The 26,956-nt window shown below is 60.9% G+C and overlaps 1 protein-coding gene across 4 annotated transcripts in view; it reads right to left on the reverse strand.

Moving 5' to 3' along the window:
* RBM19 (RNA binding motif protein 19) overlaps positions 1–26,956 on the reverse strand; it is a 142,335-nt gene that overhangs the window by 40,840 nt on the left and 74,539 nt on the right. For 3 of the 4 annotated variants that reach the window (XM_047827917.1, XM_047827916.1, XM_047827918.1), the window contains exon 22: positions 6,644–6,749. The exons of the other annotated variant lie outside the window; for it this stretch is intronic. In XM_047827917.1, the coding sequence (XP_047683873.1) occupies positions 6,644–6,749 (106 nt within the window). The remainder of the gene's footprint in view (positions 1–6,643; positions 6,750–26,956) is intronic. 4 annotated transcript variants of the gene reach the window in all.

The raw sequence follows: 26,956 nt of genomic DNA on the forward strand, positions 1-26,956 counted from the left end.
TGCCTTACGGCTCCTGAGAAGCAAGCTCTCAGGAGGTCGTGCCAGCTGCTTCGGGCCTCCACGGGGGAGGAGTGGGGTGGCAGCCGGGCCTGGGAGGAGTACTGGGTGATCGGCCGTGGGGCCCCACTCAGCACCTCAGGCCATTTCCAGTTAAGATACCATGGAGCTGAGGACAAGTTTCTAAGAGAAACACCCGGGGCCCCGGTTCCGGGCGGTTGTGCCTCCATCTCTCAGACAAATAGATGTGTCTCCTTCCTTTCCTGCCTTCATCCACTCAGCTCCTCCCAATTCCGGTCGACAGTCCCCAGAGGACCCGCCAGGAACCAACGCTACGCGAGGGGACCCAGAGGTGAGGCACCACCTCTGCCCTCTGGAGGGGCGAAAGAGCCACCGGGAAAGATCCAATGCCGCCAGGTCGCCGACGGTCAGAAACGGTAAGGCGAGGGGGCGGCGTGGGCTGGTAACGGCCCTGGGCTCCAAGTGGGGCCCTGCTGCTTTCTGGCTTTGTGACCGGATGAGGAACTTCTTTGGGTCTCTACTCTGTCAGCTGCAAAATGGGGGCGTTTGGACCTCCCGCGGCGGCCGAGAGGAGTTAAGTAGGACAGCAACTGTTCACCGACCCCAGTGCCCGGGGCACGGGAAGGGCCTGGGTCCTCGCACCTGCTGTTGCCATCAGCAGTGAAGTCACCAGAGGAGCTCCTGGAGGGGAGAAAGGTGTCCCACTCAGCCGGGCTCATCACCTTTCCCTGGCAATGTGTTCCGAGTGCCTGGTGAATCTGACGTGAGGACACTAGCACCCTAGGTCTTCTCGTGTGGGCAGAGGCCCGGAGGGAGGGACAGGCTGAGCCGAGGGGCACCGCATGGCACTGCTTATGCCCTGGTGACGACGAAGGATGCACGCCTGCCAGTCTGAGGAGAGTGTGGCTTGCCCCCACCCCCCCGGCTTCTCAGCCCAGAAATGTGTTGGCTGAGCCTGAATCCCGGCCTTGAAATGCAAGGCTCAGGATTCTCCTGGGCCCCAACGATGGGAACTAGGAAAACCTTGCTAACGAAACACAGGAAAGAACCTGCATGCACGTGAGTATGTGCGCGTAGCATGCGTGCCTGAACAGAAAGGTGGGGACCAAAGCCCGGCTCCCTAACGTTTCTGGAGACGAGCAACCTCTACCAGGCTTCAGACCGCAGCAGCCCCACCCCACGGGGCCCGAGCACACCCGGCGGCCGCCCCTTCTTCTTCGGCGCTGTGTGCCACAGCCTGGGCCTAGCCCTGATCTCCACACTAGCCTCCAGGGCCAGTATCATTTCTGACACGGGGACAGACGAGTCACCTGGGCTTCGGGGACCTGACGCCCCTTCTCAGTGTTCGTGGCCTCCTCGCTCCCAGGGGGCGCTGGCCCCTGCGGACCCTGCTGTGCTCCCACGGGCCCCACGGAAACTGCCCGACTCCCTTCTTACCCTCGATGAAGCAAGTGCGTGTTGAGCTCACGCCAGTGATGATCTGACGGCGGTCACCGTTTACGGGGCGGGCAAGATGGCCCGGCCCTGTGCTGGCCCCGCCAGGTGCCGGGCAAGGAGGCGTCCCCACCTTGAGAGGCTCCGTCTGGCCCCCTCACGGTTCCCCTCTCTCCGCCACGGGTCTGATTTCGGCAGAGCTCTCGCGGCGACAGCACGGGCGGGGCCGGGCCCGGGCCCCGTGTCCATGTCGCACCCCCCCCCCCCACCCCGCCCCAGCACCGTGCAGAAGCGGGAACCGGGAAGGGATGCATTAACCGGTGCGACCCCACAATTAAAGCTGCGGCTGTTTACCACGGTGAGAACAGCTCTGCCTGCCAACGCCAGCCGCCATCACGTCTCCCTACTGCCGGCTCCCCCCAAGTGTTTATTTAAGCCAACACATTGCTCTGCTAATTGGATAACATTCCACGTGAAAATAGACCTTTTAAAACAACAGCAGCGGCGGCAAATAAAAACAGCCACAACTGCAAAAGTACAAAGGCGCGGCGGGCTCGGGGAGGGGAAATTAAAGGCGCCTGCATGGGGAAAAAAATTAATATTCCGGTTTCCGGGCTGAGAGTCTATCCTTCCCATCCCTTCTCTTCCAGGCTGGCCTTCCTTTCCTCCTGCAGGACCAGCCTGCTCTGCGCAAAGCGGGAGGTGGGGGCAGCTGCTAAACAGAAGCCCGGTGGCTACCGGTGGCCTCTCTGGGGCCAGGCTGCTTCGGGCTCGGGAGGGCTGGACTCGTGCACTCATGGGCCCGATGCCGGGGCGCTCACTCTTCTGGGTGCGCCCCCAAGAGATGCTCCGGCCCCTCCCGCTGAAATGGCTCTAATCGGTGAGTCGTCCTCTCCCCTGGGTGCTGGGGTGGGCAGTGGCGGGCATGCTGGGGACAGGAGGGGCCGGCACTCAGCTCAAGCGAACGAGCAGACGAGGCGGGGAGCGCCCTGGACGCACGGGCTGTGGCAGCCGGTCAGCACGCAGAGTTACCCAGCTCTGCCCGGTTCTGGCTGCATGACCCCGGCTGACCGACGTCACCGCTCTGAGCCTCAGTTTCCAATGCCACCTACCACTCACCTCCTAGAGTCCCGGGAGGACAAGACGTGACAAACGCAAACGCCCAGCAGCCAAAGACAGGCTTCTAGAAGTTGACGGTTTTGATCACCGCCAAGATGCTGCCCTTCTGGAAACATCAGGGCCCAGAGAGCCACGGGGGCACCTGAGACAGGGAGGCAGCCGTGCACACAAGTGCAGACCCAGGCCACCCGGGGAAGACCACTGCATTTGGGATGGCTTGCGTCCTTGACTTCCAGTCTTCCCTCGTCAGCCTCTGTCCTGCCCCCCTCCACCTCGAGGGAGTAGGTTCTTTGGAAGACATGGCCTCACCACCCCCGGAGTTTTAGGGAACACGGGCACTTTCAGAGGGCCTAGGACTCCGAGGGCTGACAAACGACCTAGGAAGGGGGAACGTGCCAGCTCACCGAGGCTGTGATGAGGGTAGACGGGTCTCCTCCAGCTTAGCGCCTTGGCCCCGGGGGCCAGCGCCAGGCTTCGCGGGGATCGGTCCACGGGGCTCTGCAGCGGCTGCACAGACAGAGCTCGGCGGCCGTGCGGAGATCGGGAGGGACTCATGCAAATCTCCTGCCCGATTCCCGGGGCCGCTGCAGGTTGGGATGAGACAGTGCGCGTGTGGTGTATATATCACGTATAAAAGCCGGTGCGGTCGGTCGCAGGGGCCTCTGACTATTGTCATCAGTTGCCTGGTTACCCTGAGCTCTGCCACGACAGCCTCTGCGGAGCCTTGTGCTAGGATTCTCTTCACGGTTTGGGGGTGTGCGCTTGCCCCAGAGGGGCCTGACGGATGACAAAGTCCCTGATGATGCACGGGCGGGGTGGAAGGCAGTGTCGTGGAGGAAGGTCAGAGGACTCAGGGTGCAGGGTGCAGGGACAGCGCAGATGGGCAGGCTGCCGAGGCGCTGCCTCGAGGGGCGGACCGGGGCTAATTCTCACCTCGGCCAGCTGGTGAAGGGGGCTGGCTGATGCCGGGGAAGGGGCACGGTCCTGGGAGCCAACGTATCTGGGTCCCGGCCCCCGGCCAGACACTATCAGTTTCTCCACTGCTTCCCAGACTCAACACGGAACGCCCAGCTGTCCGTTACCCTCTCCCTTCTCCCTTCTCCCCTGGTACCAACCCCCCCATTTCACCCTCCCCTCCCCTCCTCCTTTCCTCCCATCTGAGCACGGCCCGGGGCCCCCAGGAGAGGCTCTGATGCCAGGTTCCCGCGTGGCCGATGCCAAGAGTGACGCCTTCCATCCCCACGGAGGGTGTCCTGCCGGGCAGTGGGAGTGAACCCCCTCGCGAGGGGTGCAGGTGGGTCAGGCAGGGATCAGTCAAGCTCCGGAAAGGCTTCTGAAGGAGGAGGACTCCTCCTTCCCCGAGTGCTTCCGAAAGAGGACGGCCACTTAGGGGGAGCCTGCCAGACGGATGGGGGAAAGGCGCGTCCCCCCAGCACTCCCACCAATTCCTTCTGTGGGAGTAAAGGTCTCGGGGCACTCTCCTCGGCGTCTCCTTACGGCCTCGCACCCCGTCTTCAGACTCACGGCCCCCCACCCCTCCGAGCCGGCTCGACACGTGCGGCAGTCAGAATCGCATTCGTCGACGTGCAGTGCATGCGGCCCCCTGGGTCAGTGGCGGGCGCTGGCCGTGCCACTCGGAAGACAATGAGGTTCTCCAGACAGACACGGAGAAGGAGAGGGAGGCATGGCTTCCCCGGGAGGCAAAAAGAGCAACGTCCTGCTGGGTCCACGCCGTGTGGAGGGCCGGTTCGCACGCTGGCGGGCACGCGGGGCCCAGGTCCTCATGCGCCCAGAGGAAGGGCTGCGGCGGGGACGCAGGAGCCCGGCCGCCGCCTGTGGGGGGCGAGGGGCAGAGGGGCCAACCCCGGAGGGGCCGCGGGCTGAGTCCCTGCTGTCCTCGGCCGCCCTTTCTCCTCCTGGAGGCCAGAGCGGAAGGCGGGGAGGGGACGGAGGGAGAGGAGCGACCTCCGTGACTCCCCGGGCGCCGTGCCGGCCTTCGGAAGTCACGTCTGCGGCCCGGCTCTGGGGCCGAGCGCTGCCCCGTCTACCTGAGGCGCCCCTCCTGCCCCGGCGATCCCGGGGAACGAAACTGCCACCGACCGCGTCCTGGCAACGCAGCCATTGACGCTGGAGGCTGGGAGCCCACGCCGGGTCTGAGCCTCCAGCCCCAGGAGCCACATCGGTTGGGACATCAGCCCCAGCCCTGGAGAGAGGCCGCCGTGTGCAAGGGACACGCCCTCTAGCTGGGGGTCCGTCCTACCCCTCCTCCTTCTGAGAGCATCTCCCTTGTCACCACCGCCACCCTCCTCCTCCCGGGGTCAGCGCCACTCCGAGGACATCGCCCCCACCCAAACCTCACGACAGCTTGGGGAGGAAAATCCTCTCGCCGTCTCGTAAACGTCGCGGAAGCTGAAACATGCAGAACGTGAGTCAGTCGCTTGCCCGAGGTCCCTCGACAGACAGGGGCAGTACCAGGGTCCCGACTCAGGCCATCTGGCTTCAGAGTCTGTGCTCCACCAACGAGCCCCCTCATCAGAGCCCTCTCTTGGGGGTGAGGGGCGAACCCCTGCTCTTTCTTCCCTGGTCACAATCTCACACGGGAACCCTGAGAGCAAACAGGTGACCAGAGCTCTGTACCCTCACCGCCCAACCCCCCAGAGGCCCCCCAGCAGGGTTAGGGTTAGGCAGGCTGGGGAGGAAACACTGCCCTGCACTTCCCTTCCCTCTGTCTGGGGTGAAGGCACCCCGGCTCTTGACGGAGCAGGGCCGGTGGGAAGGGGGAAGAAATAACTCACTTGTCTCCAGCCTATGGGCCAGGGTTTCATGCGCACCATCAGATGAGGAAACTGAGGCACGGGGCGGGGCTAGGGGAGCCCAGCTGCCGGCAGGAAGGTGCTCTGGACGGCTCCCCTCTGAGCGCATGCGGGTCCCCCCCCCCCCCGCCCCCCAGAGGTGCCCGCGTGCCGCACGCTGGGGGTGACGCCGCGGACAGGAGGCAAGGGAAAGGCTGCCAGCCGAGAAGAAAGGAGAGCAGATGTCCGGACAAACGCGGCCACGTGTGGACAAAACAGGCACTTGAGTTCAAGACGCTGAGACAAAGGTGGCTGGCGAGGCTCCCTGAGGTCCCGGGAGGGCCCTCCGTGCCTGTGCGTGTTCCCAGGGCCCACAAAGGCCGCAGCTGTGTCCCCGAGATGTCACCTCCGGCTCCGCCCACTGGGCCTCTGGCAATGGCAGCTCGCTAAAGGCCGACGGGTGTGATTCTAACAAATAACTCTGCTTTTCCCAGGGAGGTCTCGTGAGAAGCGGAGGGGGTCCCAGGGTGGGTGAGGCCCGCCCGTCGCTTCCCCCGGACCCTTGACGAGAGGGGAGGCCGACAGAGGGAGAAACGCGCAGGTTCGTGAGGGAGCCCTGGGGATTCAGTGGCCGCGAACACAGCCAGACCCCCCGACCACACAGCCTGCGCTCCCACATCTGCTGGGCCCAGCACCCACCCCCGCCGCGCTGCGCCCGGCCCAGATCACGACAGGCCGCCTTGCTTCAGAAACGAGAGGCGTTCTGCCTCCTAGGAGAATTCTGGAGAATTCTGTACCTGTGCCTCTGCACAGCAGCCCCTGCCTGGGCAGACCTTGCCTGTAAGCAGCCCAACCGGCAGGCCCCGGCCACAAGTGGGAAGATGAGGACAAGACACATGTCCCTGTGGGAGCCTCCTCTCCCAGGGCCGCCCCCCTGGACCCTGCCTTCGGGGGGCGCTCGCAGCCGGGAGCTCTGGCTGACCTGGGGAGGCCTGGGAAACCCGCTCACTCCCCCACTTTGTATCCCAGGTTCCTGCTTCTGTCACGTGAGCGGGCGAGGGAGGGAGGGAAGGAGGGAGGGGGACACAGGTCTGCCCCCTCCTCCAACCAAACCCAGGGTCTTGCCTTCTCAGGGAGTTGCACAGATTGGCGGGGTCAGGGAAAGACCAGGAAAACCCCACGGGGCAGGGACATGCCCACATCCGTTAAGGCGTTTCGCTGTTTCTACAAGGGGGCCTGGAAGGCAGGTGGGAGCCGGGGGCGGGGGGGCACTGCCTCACCTTTGCATCCTGCTTCGTGAGGAAGTCCACGAAGCCGAACCCTCGGTGCGAGCCTGTCCCGCTCATCTTCTTCGGCAAGCGGACGGTCTTCAGCTCCCCGAAGGTGCTAGAGACAGAGGGCAAAGCACAGGAGAGCTAAGAACCGGGGCCCACAAAGGGGCTGGGGTGTGTGCGTGAGGGCAGGACCAGCTTACACACTCATCCCCTCTGGTTAGAAAAGACAAGTGCTCACAGGTGCACCCGTGCGCGCATGCACACGCACCGTAAACTGGTGTCGCCTCCCCCACCGGCCAGCTCGCGCTCGGGGCGTGCCTGGCCTTCTCCTTTCCGATCCCGGCCTTCCCGCTGGGCAGGGAGGGATGATGGGGTTGGAGACACGGATGGAGAACTTCCAGTTCCTCTGACAGGCTGGCACCCTCGGCCTCCCTTCGCCTGTGGGGCTGAGGATCTGGCAGGAGGCATGTGTGGGCTGGGGGAACGCAGCCCCACACAGGCAGGGCCAGGGCCTGGGATCCGGACGCGGGAGGAGGGTCTCCTGACCTGAATCCGCCTGCACGGCTGAGCCGAGCACACAGCAAGCTTGCATTGAGCAAGCAGGATGAGCCTCTTCTCCTGGCCCCGGGACGCGGGGTGTCTCCTCAGTGCTCCCCGCGGGAACCAGGCGCCGTGACTCCCTCGAAACCCCACCTCCCCTACCTCCGAGCTTTAGTTTTGAGATCTGCTAAGCCAAAATCAGGCAAAGCTCTAGGGAAGAAAATGTCGCGCCCCCACCCCCCCCCACCCCAGTCAGGGATCAAACAGGTAAACAGCTCGGACCATCCCCTGCCCTCCCTCACCCCAGCCCCGGAACCGGCCTCTCCTCTCAGATAAGTGTTTGAGAGATTCCCGGACAAAAGGATCAGGCCTGACTGGCCCTCCTGTCTCACTTCCCAGCCCCAACCCCACCCTCACGTCCGTTTATCAAATATATATGCACAAATCGCTGCCAATAAATATTTAATGTGCGCGGCGTCTGAAGAGCTGTTATTGTATTTGGAAATCTCCACACACTTGCGGGCGCCCGGGCACACACACACGCGGGCTCAACGGCCCAGGATGCTTCAGGGCCAAAGACCGATTGGGTGAAAAACACAGTAAAGGCCGTAAGCCCTCGTGAAATGATATAAGCTAAATCCGAGGCGTTAACCCGCGGCCCTGCCAGCATGACCAGGCATCGGCCGGCCCAATTTCCGAAGGCAGGATGGTGGGTAAATGCGGCATTATGAATCCTCAAAATGAATCTGCACGTCTGCCCGCGGCTCCCCCCAGGCTGGGGAGAGGGCCAGCCTCCCGGGGAGGGGAGGGGCTGGAGGGGGCAGGCGGTGGGGCCCTGTCGGTCTGCCCGCCCGGCTGAGGCTCTCTGGCTCCTTCAGGCGGCAGGGCTGGGGCCCAGGGGCTGGGCAGGTGGGGACAAGCAGGAAGGTGAGGTGGGAGGGCGGAGGAGTCCAGCCTGCAAACCCTGCTTTATTGTGCCACCTAAAGGCCGACACAGCCCATGACAGACAGACGCGGCCTCTCCTCCTCCGCGGGAGCCCCGGGGCCTTGGCCAGGGCGGGCGGGCGGGCAGGGGGATGGCGGAGCTTTCTCGCAGGCTTGTTGGGTAAACGGTCCTTTGGCTCTGGGTGCTTCAGAGGGACACGGGGGTGCTGCAGGGAGGGTGTGCCTGAAGGGCACGAGGACCAGACCGCGACAGCAGTCAGACAGAGCACCCATGTGCCCAGGCCGTGCGGGGTGCCGTACCGACAAGGGTGCGGACCCCCGATGGGTGTGGGGGTCCTCCCTCCTCCCTGCCCCAGGCTCCAGGCTCCTGCCGGCCTTGGCGGGCTCGCCGTGCCTCTCAACCAGGGCACTGGTGTGGACACCAGGGTGCCCTCTGCCTCCCCCTGAGGCTGGATGGAGCTCAGCTCTGCAACAGCAGAAGCCACATCTATCTTGCTTATCAGGGGCTCCGCAGCGAGGAGCCCAGGGCCTGGCTCACGGGGATGAACAAGCAAGAACACAGGAGCCCCGGACCGCAGACACGACCACCCGTACCTAGCCGCCGACACGCATGGGGACGTGCCGAGGACTGCGTGAAAACAGACCACGGGGTACGTACGAACAGCACCGAGGTGAATTAGTCTCCCCACCTCCATTTTACAGATGGGGAGACTGAGCTCAGGGAGGCAGCAGCTCCTGTTAGCAAGTGGCAGGGTTAGGATGCGAATCCGGGCGGGTCTGATGTTAAGCCGGAGCACGGCATTCGGTTTTCCTCCAACTGTCTGGACGGGGGCCGTCCACTTTCAGGAGTGGCGGGGGTGCGGGGGGGGGGGGTCCTCTTTCGGAGGTCTGGCCCCCCCGTCTGGCGTAGGGCTGGAAGGGGGTGGCTGGGAAGGGCTTGCTCGGACTCCCGTGGATCCGGTGACTCACCCGAGACCCCAGGGCTAGAGAGGGCGACTGAGTCCCAGTTCCTCCCTGCTCACGCCATGTGCCAGCTTCCTGCCTCTGCCCCCACGGATTACCATCCTGTCCCTCGATGGTCCCCGTGGCCTCTGCCCAGGTCTCCCCGTAGCCCTGATTTCTGGCGAGCTGGCCCATGTGAGCGTGTGCGTGAGAGAGGGAGGGGGAGAGGAGGCTGTGGACGTTCTGTGCATGGCAAGCAGCTGAGGGTCTGGAGAAAGGCAAGGAAAATAATTAAAAGGTGGAGAGAAAAGCTGATGAGGAGAGGCGGAAGGCGGTGTGCTTACGGGGCCGGGAGGACGTGGCACTGAGAGCTTGGTGCGGGGTGGGGGGGCGGGGTGCACGGCAGAGCGGTGCCCTTGGATCCACGAGGGACCACGTGCAGAGATCCAAGGGGGGGCCTTGGGGAGGCCACAGCCCCTGTCTGCACACGTGAAATACTGTGTCCAAAGGCCCTGGTCCTTTCGGAAATCCCTGGTCCTTTCCAGGGCTCAGGGAAATGGTTATGTGAACGTGTTTCTCCCTCCCTTCTGAGAACGGCACCAGAGAGAGCTGGTGGGTTGAAGGGGCAGCTGCAAGATTAGGGTTCCATCTTAGAAGGAACTCCCCGAGGCCCGGGAAGCCCTGAGATGAACAGGCAAGGCTTCAAGACACGGTTGTTGCTGCCGAGGCCCCAGGCGCCGATGCCCGAATGCCTGTGGGGTGCTCGTCCTTTTATGGACAGACTCCAGGGGCGCCTGGGTGGCTCGGTTGAGCGTCCGACTGCGGCTCGGGTCATGATCTCGCAGTTCGTGGGTTCGAGCCCCGCCTCGGGCTCTGTGCCGACAGCTCGGAGCCTGGAGCCCGCTTCGGATCCCGTGTCTCCCTCCCTCTCTGCCCCTTCCCCGCTCACGCTCTGTCTCTGTCTCTCAAAAATAAATAAACATTAAAAGAACAATTTCGAATACAGTTTCCAGGCGTCATGACTGGAGGGCAGTAATGCTGCTGCCTCTGTTTCCCCAGGTGAGAAAACCAGCGGCCGGGAGGCCCAGCGACCCGTCCACGTCCCACGGCCGGGCGGGCGCTTTCTCACGGCTGCCGCTCCTCCGGCCGGAGGACAATGCTGGGGAAGGTGGATGGTCCTGGCTGCTTGTATCACCGCGCGGGATAATATAAGGCTGATGCTAATGATCTCGCAGCTATATCGAAAGAGAATTAAAAAGAAAAAAAAAAAAAAAGGTTGGGGGGGGAAATCGATGAAGTACCTTTAGCTCCTTGGAGATAAGCGATATATAAATACCAGCCATTATTAAGGTTCTTATCTGACAGGAAGGTCCACGGAGCCATTTTTAAGAGTGGCTTTTGAAGGGAGTTCTGCACGCTCCCCCCCCTCCCTCCCCCCCCCCCCCCCCCCGCCCCCGTCTCCTGGGAGCAGAGGCCGCTGCCTGGGGGAGGCCGGGTAGGGCCGCCAGGGACCAGAGAGAGAGGAGAATCACAGGGCACCCAGGAACTCCCCCCAGCCCAGACCCTGCCGCTCGGGGAAGGAGACGCGCACGCTCCCCACTGTGTAGATAATAGAAACCACAAAATAGCAATTACTGTATCAGAAGCTGTGAATACAGAGGACATACCGGGCTTTTAAACACGGCCCTCCTTCCCTCCCCCACCCGCTCACACTTCATAACAAACTCGCACCTCACTTTTCCAATTATTTCATTCACCTTGGGTTCACCAATTACTCCCCCACGCGGCGGCCCCACCCCCCTCTGCCGCACCCAGAGCGCACGACTGCCGGCAGACCGGTCGGTGGGTTTGCCACAACCGGAGTTTGTTGTCACGTTTCTAATTTCTTCCCAGGCGGGTAGGGGTGGGAGGGGGGAGAGTGGAGGAAGGGGTGGGAGGGGGGCGCGAGGTGTTGAGCGAGGCGAGCCAATTACGCCCGGCCCTCGTAAACAGGTCTGGGCATGCAAATCATGTCTGCACGCAGGCCCGAACGCAGGCACAATATGTGTGCGTGTGTGGGTGCGTGTGTGCATGCGGGGACGTCCTCCCTCTGCACACGCTGCACACCCCGTGGCCGGACCACAGCCCTGGCCGGTGACTGCTGGGGCCCTCTGGCTGTGCTACTGAAAACGGATGAATCGTCCGCTCCCTCCTTGTTTGAAGCGATGGGATCAGGAGGAAGGAGTGAGAAAAGAAAGGTGAGGGGGAGGCAGACAGAACCCTCCAGAGATGCACAACTTGACAGCCGTACAGCTGCTCTGGTGCCTGGGTTCCGGGGCTTAATGAGGGGGCTGGGAGGCAGCCTGACCCTCTGGCCTGCACGCTGACACCAAGTGGGGGTCGGGCACACCTTGACAAAGAGCCCAGGCCCCTCTGTTCCCAGGATGTGCGTCCTTTCCGCCTCCCTACTTAGCTCTGCCGGAGGAACCGGCAATCCCAGCAGAAGTGCTGAGTCACGTGGGGAACTTTGTTGGCATGACTTCTCTTCCACCTGCGCTCAGTGCACTGCTGACGGAAAAAAAAAGAATCAGCCGTCACCCGAGGGACGCAGAGGCAGACAACAGTGTGGTCGCAACAGGACGAAGGGGCGGTTTGCGATAGGGATACGCCCGAAGCTTCCTTCTCTTCCTTCTGGAGGGAAGAAGAAAGGGCTCAATCTCTCGGCCAAAAAAAAAAAAAAAAAAAGCCTTTCAAATAGAGCCCCTTTTCCAACACGCACAGCACATCCGTCCGTTCCCCCAGCACTCCAGGCTACGAGCCCCTCGGCATGTTAAACACCTGCTGTACAGGATCTCACGGCAGCCGCGTGAGCGAGGCACGGCTGCTCCCGTTTGACAAACGGAGCAGATGGGGCTCAGAGAAGTCACGTGATTTCTCCAAGGCCGCTCAGCCAGTCGTTGCGTACCACAGGGGGCAACGGGTCTGGCCCCAGGTCCTGTAGGCGGCAATGAGCCGCGCTGGGCTCAAGGTGGGCGGCCTGTCCCCTTGTGCCTGTGATCACGCAGGGCTTACGGGTGCTGTCTGGTGGACCAACAGCCAGCTGAACGCTCCCTGTGTGCCGGGTACTCGGAGGGAGGCAACAGTGGGCCAGACACCAGCCTCGGTCTCAGGGGATGCTCGCCTGACGGCGAAGAGCCGGCAGGCGGGCGGTGGGCCCCTCTCTGCCCTGCCAAGGCAAGGAGAGACAGGCCACCTCGAGGCAAACCCCTCCCTCCGTCCACGTTAGGTGATGTCTGCAGTACCGTGAGGCTGCGGGACAGGACCCATCACCCCAACCCCCCAGCTGGGGCGTCCAAACCAAAGCCTCTGATCCAGGCAGCCTTGTCCGATCCTCCAGCCTCACAAACGGGGAGGGAAGGCTAATCCAACAACACTGGCTTTCCTCCTGCTCCTGAAGCCACCAAACTCAAGCCTACCTCAGGACCTTTGACCTCACCCTTCTTGTTACCTGGACCTCTCCTTCCCTAGACGTTCCCACAATCAACTCCTGCCCGTCATTCGATTTCTGCTCAAATGCCACCTTTCCAAAGAGGCCATTCCGCTGAATGTTCCCCACCCCCCCTCGCCCCCCTCGCTGGCCACTGTCCCACCTGCGCACCGAGGGCATGGCTTGTTTCCTTGTCCTTGCCCTCCCTCTTCTAGAAACAGAAAGAACACTCTGAGACGGCAGAGGTCGTGCCTCGCACACACGCCCACCATCCGGGCACCCACCCGGCACCCGTGGGCCCTCCCTGACTTGCAGGTCCCTATCCTCCCCGTGCCTCTGCTGTTGTGGCCACGCGGTCACGTGTGGGGGCAGGACACTCAGTCCTTCTGTCCTCAGGACGCGTCTTCACGGGCCACAGCCACAGCTTATTACAAGGAGCGTTTGGCCCCCGGGGCCAGCGCCTCTCCCCAGGTACCCACATCCACCCCTTCGATTGCGGTGAAGAAACAGCAGGAAATACAGACGGGGCCGACTCAAGTAGTTACGAGGGGACGGGTCCCTAGACTGGGACGTTCAGAAGCGAGCCCTGCTGGGTAAGGGCGGATGCGGGTCCGTGCAGACGGCCTCGGCCAAGGGGCGGGCAGGCAGACTCGCGGCCGCTGCTCCCCCCCCCAAAGGCTGCCTGGTGAGCGGAGACACGCTGTGGCCTGGAGCCTCGTGGGGCACGGGCTCTCGGGGACATTTAGCGGACGCAGACTGAGGCGTGCAGCTTCTTCCTCTTTTGTTCTCGCTCGCTCTCTTGTTAAAGGGTGGCTGTTAGACTGAACTTTTCCAATTACTCACCACTCATCACGGTGAGAGCCGGAGGCGGAAAGGTTACCTGCTCACCATCGGGAGCCAGCCTTCCTTTCATTTTTGCCTCTTGGAGGCTGAAAAATGGCCCGGTTTCCGAGAAAGTGAGAAAAGTGGCACGGGGAACAGCATTTAGCTTTTCTCAATAGCCTTTCACGGGGTCCTTTCCAGGCAAGCGTGACCCTCTCGTTTTCTAGATGAGGAATCCTGGGGAGGAGCAGTTAAATGGTATCTCTGAATCAGAGCTGGGGCCCGAGGACTCTCTCGAGAGGCTCCTGACAGGAGGGGACGTGGCCCTGGGAAATGGAAGGTCTGGCCTGGCTCTGCCCTCACCAGCTGGGTGACCCTGGCTGAGCTGTTTCCAGGCCGGACTGATGAATGGGGAGGAGAGGAGGGGAGAGGAAGGGAAGACGGACGGACGGAGAGAGGACACATGGGCACAGGGGAGGAGAGTCTGATCTGCCCTAGGTTCAGGGCCACTGCTCCACCAGAGGGGGCAGGGGCCACTCGGCCCCAGTCTGGATGGCCAGCTGGACACGTGGGCCCAGGAACAGATCTGTTCTTTCCTCTAAACAGGCCTACAGTCGAGATTCTTCTGAGAAATGAGATTTTTTAAAAAGGGTTTTTTTTTTTTTTTTAATGTTCTATTTATTTTTGAGAGAGAGAGACACAGACATGAGCAGGAAGGGGCAGAGAGAGAGGGAGACACAGAATCCGAAGCAGGATCCAGGCTCCGAGCTCTCGGCGCAGAGCCCGACGCGGGGCTCGAACCCACGAACCGTGAGATCATGGCCTGAGCCAGAGTCGGAAGCTCAACCGACTGAGCCCCCCAGGCGCCCCGGAGGAATGAGATTTTTTTTTTTTTTTTTAATTTTTTTTTTTTCAACGTTTTATTTTTATTTTTGGGACAGAGAGAGACAGAGCATGAACAGGGGAGGGGCAGAGAGAGAGGGAGACAAGATCGGAAACAGGCTCCAGGCTCCGAGCCATCAGCCCAGAGCCCGACGCGGGGCTCGAACTCACGGACCGTGAGATCGTGACCTGGCTGAAGTCGGACGCTTAACCGACTGTGCCACCCAGGCGCCCCAGGAATGAGATTTTTAAATACTGGTAACAAGGCCAAGACATTTGAGACACTGTGTCCCCAAATCAAATGAGCAGACGCACCTGTGGGCTTGCCCGATCATCACCGCCACATCCGGGTCCCGGTCCCGATTTGGTTCCAAGAGATGGGAAGCGGTGGTCTACTTCCAAAGTGACAGAATTGCCTCACCTCCGTGTTACCCAGGACCGGGTCCCTCCCGGCGCCCTGCGGCCCAGCGGCCCTCTTGCCGGCTTGTGTTCACGCAACGCGACCCGTGTGGGGTTCTAAGCTCCTTGAGCTGGAGAGAAGGCCTTGCCGGGGTGGTTTGCTCTACGGCATCGACCCCAGGCACCGACAGTCTGTGGCCACACCTGCCCTGAACGAGCACCGGTCACCGCCCTCCAGGACCCGTACCCGGATTTGAGGCGTGGTAGGAATTTGAACGTGCCTCGTCTTTCGTGCGCTACGGGTCCTTCATTCGCTCAGCAACGACTTCCTGAATGTGTGCTGGGCTCTGAGCGGCAAAAGAGCAGCGGCCCAGACGCGCTCTGGCCTCCACCGGCCGCAGCCTCTTCCTTCCTTCCTCAAGGATTGTAAGCCGGTGGTTTCCTTTTTTTTTTTTTCTCTCTCTCTAATCCCGGAGCGATGCGTTGAGCATTCATCTCCGATATTCGTATGCTTTTGATTCGGAAACGTGTACATACCGCTGTTCCACTGCATATGTACGTCTTTAAATACTGAACTATTAGAAGACTTGAAAGGATGAGATAAAAAGTAAGTAGAAATGGAAATTCTAATGTTTTTCTCCTGTTCCTCCAACTGGCTGTCATAGGCCATGTTTTTGGGGGGGGGGGGAGGGGTCACACCTTTTGAAGGCACACAACGGGCCCAGCGGTGTTGAGTTTATTCCACGGATAACTGGAGGCCGTCCTCAGCAACCCGTGAAGCAGGAGTTACGCACCTATGTTACATATGGAGAAATTAAGGCTCAGTCTGCTTAAGGGATTTGAGGGAAAACTCACAAGGCTATATAGTCAATGGCAGAGCCGGGACTCAACCTTAGGCCTAATGAAATTCTAAAGCCTGTGATCTTAACCGTGGCCTTGCAAGAGAGGGGGTCCATCTGTGCATGGGTGAAGGATTTAAGAAGCAAATGAAGGCTGAATACTGTCTGCTAAACCTGAGTAGAGTCCTTAGAAAATGTCACAAAAATAGTTTTAAGGTAAGAGGCAACTTTTTAAGAACGATTTTTCAAACCAGTCCTGAAAGATAGTCATAGGTACTTTATGGAAAAAAGGCTCCTGGAATTAAATAAATTTGAGAGCTGTCTGGTTCAAGAGACTTTCGCAAGCTTCTCTGCTGCAGACCTTGTCAGTGCCTTGGAGGTCCTAGGTACATGCAAGATGGATCTGGAAGTGAGAGGGAAGACCTGGTATTTTTCAAACTCATCTGGTAACTGAACCCCTCCGGCCGCCAACAGGAAAACCTATTAGCATCTCTCAGAATGCAGCTGGGAAATGTAATTTGGGAGATGGAAAGGCAGGTAGTAACCATGGAAGGCCCGAGCACTCACACGGGGGTGAAGCCGCTAACTCGCCAGGGGCTCTGAGCGGTGGGGAGCTGCTGCAGGGGGTCTGGTTTCAACGGCGAGGGGCCAGGTTCCCGCATCAGTGAAAGAACAGAAGCACGGAGTCAGATGTGGGTTCAGATCCCAGCCCTACGCCTGACGTCCCCTTTCTGAGGCTCAGCTCCGGCACCTGAAAAATGATCATCCCGCCCTACGAGGCTGCTGGACCCAGGGTTCCTGGCGTGGAACGGGAATGAAGGAACGGAAGCTGGTGTCGGCAACGCCCTTGACCATAAAAAGGATCCGCAGGCGTGCCAAGCAAGGGACGGCTTCCAAGCCCTACGGCATTTCAGGTCGGAGCTAGAAGGAGCCCGCTGGGCCGGTCAGGCCCCTCCTGGCGGACCCCAGGGGTTTCTAGCGGAGAGCTGCCACGGGACAGCCAGATGGGACCTTGTGATTCTTGGTGCCCCGAAAAAGGCAGCAATTCTCCGTCTTTCCCACATGACCCACGTGATGATAACTGGAAGAAAAACTGTCCCCAGGGAGGCATCCCTCAGCCAGACCCAGGCACCCCTGTGTCCCCTCGGGCGGAGCGAGGCCCCCGGATCAGCCCGTGCTCGGAGGGAGAGGAGCAAGACGCAACCCCTGGCCTGGGGCGCACGTTCTGGTCAGTTCCACGCCTCTGCCGGGCTGAGTTAATGGAATCCGCAGTGGCTGCTCTCCCCCACTTTCTCCCTCTCTAGTCTTCAGCTGCCTCAAGTACAGCTAATCCCATTACAAGGAAATAAAGTGGATAATTCAGGCTAATGAAATCGTTACAAGAATGTGGCCAGCCAGAGGTGGACATTCAGAACCAATTTAACACCCTTTGGTGTCATTATCCTCAGTGCAGGAAATGCTGGAGAAGAGGAAGGAAAAAAATGAAAAAGGGAGAAAAAGAAAAGCCCAGCCTCCTTCTTGTTGGCTTAACTCTGGCTGAAGAATGGATCCGCCGCGTATCTTGCTCGTTGTTGGTATCTCCGCCAAGTCCCGTGTATCTCCACGGTAACCCCAGGGAATATCAAAGCGGGTGGGGCGAACCCGGAAGTCACCCGCCACGGGGAAACCCGCGGACCCCTCCACACCTTTCGTTCTGCCCAAATCTGTTGCTGCTCCGGCAGGGACCACGAAGGGGGGACCCCCCGGGCCCCAAGATACCACCAAACTCTGAAGCCTCTGACGCTGAGTGGAGCAGGAGAAGCAGGGGTGACCTCCCAGGCGAAACAGAGCAGCCGGCAGGACCCTGTCTCAGGTGGGCCTGGGGGGCCGAGCAGGGGGCCGCCGTCCCCACTGGCCCACAGCCCCTCATGCCGCCTGCTGCCAGGTCACGTCCAGGCCTGCTGGGAAGGCTGACTCGAGAAATAGCCACTCAACCTCGGAGCACCCGCGACCCGCACTCGGGTCAGATGGCTCCGACCGGGGGCCGGCTCCTGCCCCTGCCGTGTCGCCACACACTCCGGAAGGGCCCTGACAGTTGCCTTTCCTTTGGATCCATTTCAGGGCTCGGGACCTTAAGGAGGACGGCACCTACCCCGAATCCCCGTCATCTCTAGTCGGTTCCCATCAGCTTGACGCTCTCTTCCACGTGAGTCCTAGGCTGTTCTAACCCCTCAGACTAAGGGCACCAGTCTCCAGTGACCCGGGTCCTAACTGGGGAACACGCATGGCAGGTGGAGAAGGAGGAGGAGGAGGTGAAGGGAAGGGATCCCACAGATGTGAGAACTTCCGCTGAGCTCGCGGGGTTGTGTAGAGATCTTAGGTGGCCACGTGGGGCAGAAGGGAGTTACAGTCACTGGGGGTTAGAAGGCTCCCGGGGACGGTCCCCCGCCCAACCCCCCGGTTCTTTGCGCCGAACAGCAGTCCTCAGTAACCAACGCCGCCCTCCACGTGGCGAGCGACAGGAAAGCCTCTGGGGAGACTGAAGACGGGCAGCCTCACAGCCTGCAGGACTTGGGGTGCACCAACACATATGCCCCACTCACGGCCTCTGGGCCCCGCCTCTGCTGACCTCCCTGGAGGGGCACAAAGTGGCACACGTCTACATCCAGGCGAGTCCACGTGATGTCCCGGCAGCAGCTCTAGAAAGGGCTGGGACGGGGGCAGGGGCCCTGGCCGGGTCCAGTGAGCCCTCCTGGGAACACCGATGGGATGGGAGCCAATGCCACGACTCAGGGGCCGAGGACAGAGACTCGGGGAGCCAGGGGCTCGGAGCAAAGCAGGCCGCATGCCGTCCAGGCCACGCAGCACCTGCCCACTCGCCTAGAAGCCCGAGGACCCAGAAGGAAGACAGGGGGCCCCCAGAACTGACGACGCCACGACACCCACGCGCTAAGCTTCTGCCGGCCATTCGCGGGCAAGCCATTGCCCCTGCCCCTGCCCCTGGCCCGCTGAAAGCCTGTTTACTTTTTCCTTTACAAACTTGCTCCTCTAACTTCTCATCCCGGAGCAGCTGAGAACGGCAAAGGGGTTAATAGAGGCGGGCGCCTAAAAGGCCTCAAGAAGTGACAAGCGACAGGCACGGATCAGACCAGGGGCCCCGCACGCTTTCTCTGTCCAGAGCCACAGAGTAAATATTTTTGGCTTTGCAGCTCCTCAGCTCTGACACTGCAGAAAGCGAGGGGTCACAGGCAGTGTGTACACGAACGGGTGTAGCCATGTGCCGATAAAACTTGATTTCCCAAACAAGGTAAAGGGGCGGGGCGGGGGGGGGGGGGGGGCTGGTGCCACACGAGCCTTATTTTGCCAACCCCTGAATTAGCCAAAGAAACCCCACCAAAACACGATTCTTTCCTGGCAAGATGCAGCAGTCCGGGCCTGTCACGTGTTGGGAACCCGACGTGGGGCTCGATCCCACGAACCACGAGATCACGACCTGAGCTGAAGTCAAGAGTCAGGTGCTTAACTGGCTGAGCCGCCCGGGCACCCCTGTTTCTGGCCACTCTTGTGACCCAGATCGTAGACACCACTGGGCACAAGAGCCAGAGGGCGGGGAGGGGGCCGGTGCTGGCTGGTGCCAGGCCGGATGTGCCACCTTCACGGCTCAGAGCAACCCCACGGGGCGGCAGTCCTCCCGGGGCGAGGGGAGGTCTGTCCGAGGGCCTGCGCCCAGGCCCGTGGAGCTCCCTGACTTCCGGCTCTGCCACCCTGCCCCTGGGGGCACAGCAGCCCACTTCTGCCCTTGAACGAACTCCTCAGGTTCTAGCCGTGCCCGCCGGCCACCGGAAGCCATCAGGCAAACGACGGAGGAAGCACAGAAGAGGCCGAGGAGATGACGACAGATACAGAGAGCAGCTTCTAAAGAGCTGGGCATTCCAGAGGCTGGGGTGTGCCTCCGAGAGAGCGGAGGAGCCTCAGCATCTGATCTTCCAGGAAAAAGCCAGGCCTGCGGCCACAGGGGATGACAGCCAAGACATGTCTGCAGGAAGGCGAGAGCGGCGAATCCACAGCGCGGGCCAATCGATGGCAGGCGCTGGAGGCCGTCCTGGGGGCACGGCAGGGGACAGGGGACAGGGAGCGAGGACAGTGATTCATGCCGCTGAGCCTGCCAGCACCGAGGGGGAGGACAGGCGCTCGCCTTGGCTGGGACAAATATTATTTTTAAAAGTCTACGGAAGAAAACAACAATAAAACAACTCAGGCTCGGGGTGGCTGGCGAGTTTTTGGATGCAGGGAGAGGAGGAAAGAGATTTGCGAGAGGGACCGTTTGCTTGGGGCCGAAAGAACCCACGCAGAACTCCACTCGGTCGGAGAACGGGGAGGGGAGGTGGAGAATCAGGTGGTCACCAGAGGCTCAGAGCCACGGGTGTCGAACCCGGGCCACGCGCGGTGTGGGGTCTGGCACGGAGCCATGGGCTCCGGAGGGCAGGTTCGGGGGGGTTGCTGCGGGTGAAGGAGAGGCGGGGACCGCGAGGACCGTGAGTGTGGGTCCTGCCGTGGAGCATCCGGGTGTGTGGGGTGGGGAGGCGCCTCCCTGATAAGACAGCCCGTTAGGGCCAGACAGGACCTCGGGGCTGGGACGACCGAGGAGCCGCAGGCAGAGGGTGCAGGGCAAAGAGAAAACCCCTTCCCCGGAGGGAAGGAGGCCCCGTCTGCAACGACCACGGCCCCCACGGTGAGTCGAGGAGCCACCCTTTGCAGGGTTCGCGAGGAGGGAAGACGTAAATTATCGTGTGTCTGGCGACGCACAAGGCCCTCCACACGCTTTGTCGGCTCCCTCGCAGCAGCCAGGAGACGGGCCGCGTGTGCCAATCCGGGCTGTGCCTCTCCTTCCTCGCTTCCCTCCTTGTCCCATCTGCAAGACGAGGGGGCGCGGCCACAGCTTTTCCCGAGGCAGCAGGCCCGCGGTGACCTGGGCCCCGGGGGTGGCCACGCGCTGGGCTGGGCAAAAGCAGTCAAAGGTTTCTGGGCCCTCCTGGGGCCGGGTGGGAGGTAATTAAAAGCAGACCCGGTTTCTCCGGCTGCACTCAAGCCCCCAGCAGAAGAGAAATTCTGTCCCCATCACGTGCGGGGTTTCCCGCTCCCGGTGGGGAGTTGGCGCCCCGTGTGTGGGGTGGTCCCGACCCCAGCTGGGAGACGTCGGGAGTCTGGAGGCGTAGGTGGTGCGTAGGGGTGCCGAGCACAGGCTGGGGGGGTCAAGCTGGCGCCTCGGCTTGCTCATCTGTAAAATGGATTAACTGAGATACTACGTCTGGGGCACTTCACGGGCAGCTGGGCCCACGGCGAGCGCTCACAAAGAGGCAACGAATGCGGGCATCACGTCAGGCAAGTACGGACAACTGTGCGTGTGCTCTCCTCCCTCTTCCAGATGAGGCGCCCGCCCCGCCTACCTTCAAGGAGCCAAGCCACAGAGGTGGCCCTGGAAGCCCACGGATCGGTGTCCCTCTCCCAGGGGGCTGTCCCTGTGGCCACAGGGACGCTCTGTCTTGTTTCACCCTCCCCACCTGGACCCAGGGAAGTGCCCCCTGGGCGTGGTTTGCACACTGGGATTCTGGGGGATGATTTCCCTTGAAACAAGGTTCCCCTTGCGGGGGACAACCCCCCTCCCTGCTACGCCAATGACCACGGCTGGGATCCAGGGACATTTACTGAAGGTGCGTGGGGGGGGGGGGGGGGGGGTGGGAGGTGGGGACAGTTACTATGGCAGAGCCATCACCTGCTCTCCAAATACCCACGGCTCCCACGCCTGCCAGCCCCCGCGGGCAGGTGGAGCCATGAGGTCCCGACTGGCCTGTGAAGCGTGAGCACAAGGAAGCCTGAGCGTGGCCGTGCGGCTGTCTCTTCCCCCGCCAAGGAGAAGCCCGAAAACCACACGCTGAGCCGCGGGGTTGTTCCCACAGCGCAGAGCCCATCCTGACTAACGCGGGAACGAGGACAGAAGCGCTTGGGGGCGGGGACCGAGCTGCCTCCAAGCAGGAGCCGAAACGCAAAGCAGAGAAACCCAAGAACGGCAGCCCCTGGGACGGGAGCTCCAGGAGACGCGTCTCCAGAATCCAAGTCTGGTTTGTCCCTCCGTGAAAGTGGTGGCACTTCCGACGTGCCCGGCACTTCGCCAGGTGTGCCGAAGGTGCGGGGACAGCGAGGCCCCGCGCCTGCCCAGTCTCGCGAGTCCTTCAGCACTGGGGTGGCTCTCCCCGTTTCCAAATGATAATGAGGAGAAAGCCACCAGGGGCCAAATGTGGCCTTCCACCTGCCTGGGTACGTAAGGCCGACCTGGAACACAGCTATGCCCGCTCTGTGGCACAGACCACGCGGCCCAGAAGGCCGAAAATATGGCCTCTCTGGCTCCGCGTTCGTGTTCTCCGGGGAAACAGAGGCAGCGGGATACGTACGGGACATAGAAAAAGCTCGACCGCCCGGGACTGGCTCACGCTCGCGCGATCACGGAGGGCCAAGCAACTCCGCCCTCTGCGGCCCGTCCGCAGGCTGGAGGCTCAGGGAGGCTGGTGGTGTGGCCCAAATCCAAGGGCCCGAGACCCGGCGGGCCTGACGTACCGGCCCTGGTCTGGGGGCCCAAGAGCCAGGTACAGCGATGTCCAGGGGAACGTCCCAGCGGAAGCGGAGAGCAGATTTGCCCTACTCCCTCAGCCTGCACGGTGCCCGCCCCCGCCGGGGAGGGCCGCGTGCTTTACGCACGTCACCAGCCCACAGCGGACATCCTCCCCAACACCCTCACAGAGGCCACCCCGGAAAAAGTGTCTTACCAGCTCTCTGGGCACCGGATGGCCCCGTCGAGTTGGACATGCGAAGTTAACTCCCGCGGGCTCTGCCCAGGAAGGCTGGCAACCCCAGTTCTAGAGCAATCTCATCCCCGGGGCCCCGAGCCCAGTCCACAAATTAATACATATATTTGCTATTTATACTATGCCTTTTCACAGCTTTTACGCTGCCTGGTGTTTTCTAGAAAACATATAAAACAATTGTTTCTATCAATCTATAAAACAAAACAAAACAACATCAGACGTATAAATGCAGTAAATACGTGTGTACGTAACATATATACAGGTGTACCAGAGAAGTATTTTTTTATGTTAAAAACGTTGAAAAACGTTAAAGGGAGAAATGAGGCCCACGGACACCTCAATTACTGGTCCTTCCAACCACAGGTGGATTGCAGCCCATTCCTCCCTCCTAAAAAGTGTAGTGCTAAGAAACTAATGTTCTCTCTTGATCTGTGTATCCAAGGTGCCCAGGAGAACCACTAGCTTCCCTCATTCCCTAGGCTGCCAGGGAGCTCAGGCTACATCCAGTATCTCACTGCAGAAACCCACCTAGGCCAAGTCTTCTGGCCCAAATATGGCCCTCACCTGCACACAGCTCCAACTGCCCCCTCCCAGGTCTATTTCCCCAGACGCCCTATGGAGGGCATCACCCTGCCTCCCTTATGGGTGTGTGTGGTGGCAGGGGGGGGGGTGGGGTGGGCGGAGAGGGGTGGGGTATTTCTTCCCAGCGTCCTTCTCCTTTGGGTACCACCCCCGCCCCCGCCCCCACCAGCAGTTCTGTCCTGCCCGCTACAACAACAGCTCCCCTAGGAAGTCCCTCCTCCGCCCCCGACTGCTGTCTGGTGCCCCACCTTGTCACCCTGGCCCCTGGGGCAGTGACGGGGGCTGCCAGAGAAAACACAGGGCGCGTGGCGACATGAGAATTTCAGATAAAGAACAAGGAACTGTGTTTAGGGTCAGCGTGTCCCAAATATTGCGTGTGACACACACCAAAAACCAACAAAACAGAAACAAAACGAATCACCTCACCTCGCTGTATTTAAAACCTTTTTAAAATCTGAAATTCAAATTGAACTGGGCATTTGGTATTTTTATTTGCCACGTGTGACACCCGTGTAGTGACATATTTTTGCTGTGGGGTCTCTGGGCGCCCCCCTGCCCCCTCCTCCACCGGTTCCCCATGGGCTCCACAGCTCTGCCCGCGTCTGTGAAGCATGCATTTAAAGCAGAGGCAGGAATTCTGCTTCCAGCGGGCACCCTGACAGATATGAAGGCTCTTACCCTGTTGGCCTTGTCCTGATGACAGTCTTCTGTCAAGTGGCTTCCAATCCTTGGGGTGAGTTGTTTAGACTCCACACTGCCCCAGGGCCTGTGGGCTCCGCCTGCCTCAGTCCCGACATCTCAGATCAGAGCCACCCCTTTCAGGAAGCCTTCCCTGACCACCTGCACCGAACTCCCAGGCACCACGGACCCATCACCGCACAGCAAGCCAGCACTGCGTGTCAGTCCCTGACATCACCTGTTTACTGGCCATCTCCCCGCGTGCACAGGAGCTCCAGGGCAAGGCTCTCCGTGGTGTTGAGGAGAAGCCCTCTCTGCCGGTCAACATCAGTACCTATTTCACACGTACCTAAGTGCCCCCCACGTCCCCAAGCCGCTTCGTGACACGTGGCAAGGCTTGCCCCAACGGGGGCGCTGCCCTACGGGTCTGTGGAGACGCGCGGGCTCATTGTATTGGATTCTCCGCCTGGCCCCGATAATGACTTTCCTCGACCAAGTTTCTCGGCGGCGGCTGCTGCGGAAGAAAGTGATAGAACCGGGAACAGGTACAGTTGCCATGATACGGCCGTCGTGGTAATTTAGCCTCAGAGCTCCAGCTCCCCTGGAATAATTTAACGATCGGTCATGCAAAGGGGAGGAAGGAGGACAATGTCGTGTGGCTTGATGTCTCCACCTTCAAAAAATAATCTAAGTTCCCGTAGCCAGAGAAGGCCCCCGGTCGGAGACGGAAGGGTGACAACATTTCCTGCCAGGACCCCGGTGGGGACGCCTTACCTATCTGCCTTTGTGGGGAGTGCGGGAAACAGCAAGTGAATTAGAAAAACCGTGGGGACATCTATTCCGAACCGTGTCTTTCCCTGGCCGCCAGTTATGTTCCTTTCGTACCCAGAGCCTGGAGCGTCTTTCTTTAAAGCAACCGCTCCTCAAAGCCTCTGACCGGCTTCCTCCCTCCTTCAGGCCTCCTGCCCCAGAGGACGGAGGACGAGGGAGCTGGGGACGGGAGAGGGCGTGGATGAGAAACGGAGCCACCGCTCTGGGCCCGTGACCCCTGTCTCCCTGACCGGAGACCAGGCTGCTTCTACAGGCTGGAGAAATCCCTTTGTGGCACAAGCCACTTGTTACTTCCTTGGCCTTGAAAATAAATACCCGGGGGCAGGGAGCAGCTCTTTAGAAAGCCGATTCCTCTGTTGTGCAAAGCCTGTACGTGGGGGTGCGTGCACGGCCTCCACCCCCAGGAAGTGAGCGCCCCTGCGCGTCACTGACCGTGCACCTGGCCCGCGCCCCGAGCACCTGCTGTTGAGGCAGTGCGGCAGGGACCTGCCTGCGTGCCGGGGTCTCCTGCTCAGGCTGACGAGACAGAAAACCGCATTCCTCCAGGAATGGACAGACTAACGGCGGCCTGCGGCAGGGAAGTTCATTTTAACCGGCCGTTCGGAGACAGCACACGCCTGGCCCTTGTCTAGGACGTTAAGCCACTCGCTGATCCCGCGTGTGGACCGGCCTGAGTGGCTTGGTCACCTCCACAGGGGACTCCCGGAAGAGGTCCACAGGCTGTAAAGCGTCATCCCCATTCGCCCCGATTCTGCGTTCTGGCCACACTCTTCCTCAGATGTCAGGGACTGGCACGCTTTATTTAAGGTCACGCCAAAAAGAGTCACTAGGCAAAACCCGCTGGGCCCCAGCAAGAAGACAGGAGGCACCAGAGCCAGGTGAGTTTCAAATGACAGTGCTGGGCGGGGGCTGGGACAGCTATAATGCCGAGGGGGGGCTGCCTCGTGACCAGGGCTGGCTCCCGTGGAGGACGGGTTGTGGCTTGGGGGCACCTTACCCCGAGGGACTGCCATCAGTCCCCACGCCACCCACAGTCTAAGTGTAGGCATGTGCTTGTTACTGTGCACGGGTGGCCTTGGACAAAGCCCCTGCAGAACCAGCTCCCCCGCCGGAGAGATTCTCCAGAGTTGTGGGTTCAGGACTCCGCCCTTACCCCAAGCGTGTGCCCCCTGGGTAGCTGTGCAGCGATATTAAAGCCGCCCTCTTCCTCCCGAGACAGGGAGTCAGGCGGTAACGGGAAGTTCTTGGGTCGCCTTGCAAGAAACGGTGAGCCTGAACATCTTTTTGGAACAGCCAGAAGGACAGAGAGACAGAGACATGTGATTTTGGGCAATGGGAAAGGCAAAAGGCGAGCCACCTTCCCTAAGAACATTCTGCCCTCAGAGTTTTCAAGAAGGGGCCCGTGGCTGCCAAAGCGACCGTGAGAGTGGCAGGGTGGTGACAGACTGCAGGGGGCGCTCTGGGCAGTACGGGCCTAAGCTGCAGAAGGCTGGGCCCAGCAGGACAGCGGGAGAGGGGTCACTGTCCACTGCAGACAGGGCCCCCTTTGATGGTGAGCCGGACACGGGTCGAGGTGTCTGCTGAGACTAACCAGCCGAGCCGTCGGCAGAAGCGACGGGAGAGAATAAAGCAGCTTATCGCGCACTGGGAAACAACCAGTCCCGCCCACACAGCCCGTCTGCTCTGCTGCAGAAAGTTCTGACGGAACATCACCAGCTAACAGGCCAGAGTGACTGGCCAGCCCACAAAGCCAGCCCGAGACAGAGAGGGGCAAGGCCCGGGGCCGAAAGAAGGAAAACCAAACTTCCTGCCCGGTTTTGCCCCAGGAAACTCTAGGATGGAGGGGGCGGTGTTTGGAAGGGTTTGTGTGAGCACCTGTGACAAGTGACGGGGTCAGTGCTGACTCCACGTCCCTATCTGTAAAAGGGGCATATGAGGACAGAACTCTCTCGGGGCGGGGGGGGCGGGGGGGGCCGTGGAAACAGTCCGGTCCGACGTCAGGTCAGCAGGGCCTGGCGGAGGTGGTGAGCTTCTTGAGGACTCACCAGGTGCTCTGCACTGTTCAAGGCCACAGTGGGTTTCACCGTTCAACTTTTAGAGCATAAGCAGGGTGGCCGAGGAAGGCATCTTGGGGGAGGGGACATCTAGGCGGATCGTGAACACCGTGAAGGAGCAGGGTTCCGGGCACAGGAAGAGCAAAGTCAAGGTGCCGAGTGGGCCAGGAGCGCGGCGCGGCTGAAGACGGCACTGATGGTGAGGGCAGGGAAGCCTGCCATCATGCCCAAGGACAAAGGAGGCCAGGAGAACACGTACGATTTGGAGAAGAAAGCCTGTTTCCTTAGCGACCTCTAGAAAGTCTGCATCGGGAGAGTTCACTGTTCCTCTACACCCGGCAATGGCAAACGCTAGCCAAGCCTGGCCCATCGCCAGATTCTGTACAGCCTGTGTACCAAGAACGTTTTTCTCCCCCCCTCCCCCCCCCCCGCCCCAGTTTTTAAATGGTTGGAAAGAAAAAAAAAAATCAAAAGAATAATATTTCATAGCATAAGAAGAC

Source organism: Prionailurus viverrinus, chromosome D3 (genome assembly GCF_022837055.1).
Source record: "Prionailurus viverrinus isolate Anna chromosome D3, UM_Priviv_1.0, whole genome shotgun sequence".
In the NCBI taxonomy this organism is placed as follows: domain Eukaryota; kingdom Metazoa; phylum Chordata; class Mammalia; order Carnivora; family Felidae; genus Prionailurus; species Prionailurus viverrinus.